This window comes from Mus caroli, chromosome 6 (assembly GCF_900094665.2).
Source record: "Mus caroli chromosome 6, CAROLI_EIJ_v1.1, whole genome shotgun sequence".
Classification (NCBI taxonomy): Eukaryota; Metazoa; Chordata; class Mammalia; order Rodentia; family Muridae; genus Mus; species Mus caroli.
The window spans coordinates 86,335,528-86,337,012 of record NC_034575.1 but is presented as its reverse complement, the minus strand read 5'-3'; the positions used below and the strand labels follow the sequence as shown (position 1 = coordinate 86,337,012).

Below are 1,485 nucleotides of genomic sequence, written 5' to 3'. Positions count from 1 at the left end.
CCCAGCAACCCGAAACCACAGCTGTGCCCTTCTAGCCAAATTGGAGTGAGAGGCTGTGGGGCCTGTGGTCACACCAGAGATCACCCACCCTGTTTGCTAGGCATATTCTGGCCCTCACTCTGTTACAGTTCACTGAAGGCTCAGCTGCTTCACACCTATTTCCTTACCACCTTGTTTTACCACTCACCTTGTTTCCTAGCTCTGCTCAGCTTCCACACAGCCCCAGATAGAACCCATTTGATGAAATGAACACCAACTATGATGTCACACTCCTAGGTGTGTTACATCCAGGCACCTCCAGGTGCTGTGCCACCACCCCTCANTGCTTATTGGTGCTGCTGCTGGTTACATGCACATGCCCTCTCATGTGGNACTGACTAATGAGGCTCTCTCTAGATGGCCAGTTTGGCTAGAAGGGCAGAGCTATGGTCTNGGGTTGCTGTCATGGATTCTCACATGCCAACATGTCCCCTCGCAGGCAACATGCACAGACTCATGCACACATACATTTTTAATATCGACAAGAGAGCTTTTCAGGTACTTCTATGCTTTAAAAATATTACTATACTTTGTGAATCATTCCATACCAATACATAGTTGCTTCTTTAACAGCTGCCTAACAGTGTGGGTGTAGCTGTGAGCATNAGCAATGCCTACTAAGAGGTGTTTAGTTGCNTCCCACTCTTGCTATTTCCAACTACTAGAATGACTACCATTATTGTTCCAATACCTTGATTTACATGTGCATGCATTTGGATAAANCTCTAGAAATGTCATTTGCTCTTTTAAATCTTTAAGGCTTCATGGTTAAAAATTATACCCATTTTAAANTTGAGAAATTAGGAGCANATTGACCAATCCAAGCAGAAATGGGATTTGAACCTGCAAAGTTTATTGGTGCTGTATGGTCTTTGCATGTGGGGGATGGACCACTCCTGTTTTTTTAGTGGTCTACAAGGCTGCTCCCTTTACAAATGTCTCTGAGGCAGCTGTCTGGAGCAGAGAGAATGAGGCTAAGAAAGGAGCCTTGAAAAGCAGGCGTTCTAGGGAATGCTCTCAGGTGGCTTTGAAATCCCACTGGTGAGGGGCTGGTTGTCAGGGGCCTGCAGAGGAGGCAGCCTGGGAAGATCTTGTGTGGGGAAACGGAGCTGCAGTAATTTAAGTTCCCAGAGGTTACACAGTGGGGGATGTGGGGGTGGTGAGTAGAAGCCGAATGGCCATGTGACTTGCGGAGCGCCGAGCCTAGAGAAGACATATAGAACCACACCTGACCCAGGGAACCCTGCAGGTTGCAACCAGCCAAGCAGACAGGGCCATATTTGTGAAGGCTCTTGACAGATCTATCTCCAGCTAGGCCTGTCCCAGCCCTGTAAGCAGCCTCTGTAACCAATGGCTGCCAACTCAGAGGCCCAGGAAGTGGCTTCACACACTATTCCTGCCACCTGCTCTTCCAGCCTTGGAAATCTAAGCTGAACACAGCAGATT

The 1,485-nt window shown here is 48.0% G+C and overlaps 1 protein-coding gene across 4 annotated transcripts in view; it reads right to left on the bottom strand.

The window, feature by feature from the left end:
* Positions 1-871: 871 nt before the first annotated feature.
* The window catches only part of C6H3orf22 (chromosome 6 C3orf22 homolog), a 4,260-nt gene continuing 3,646 nt past the window's right edge, over positions 872-1,485 (bottom strand). For 2 of the 4 annotated variants that reach the window (XM_021165437.2, XM_021165436.2), the window contains exon 5: positions 872-1,242. In XM_021165437.2, coding sequence (XP_021021096.1) covers positions 1,044-1,242 — 199 coding nt within the window. In that variant the 3' untranslated portion in view covers positions 872-1,043. The remainder of the gene's footprint in view (positions 1,243-1,485) is intronic. The other 2 variants (XM_021165438.1, XM_021165435.1) reach the window with 2 other exon arrangements.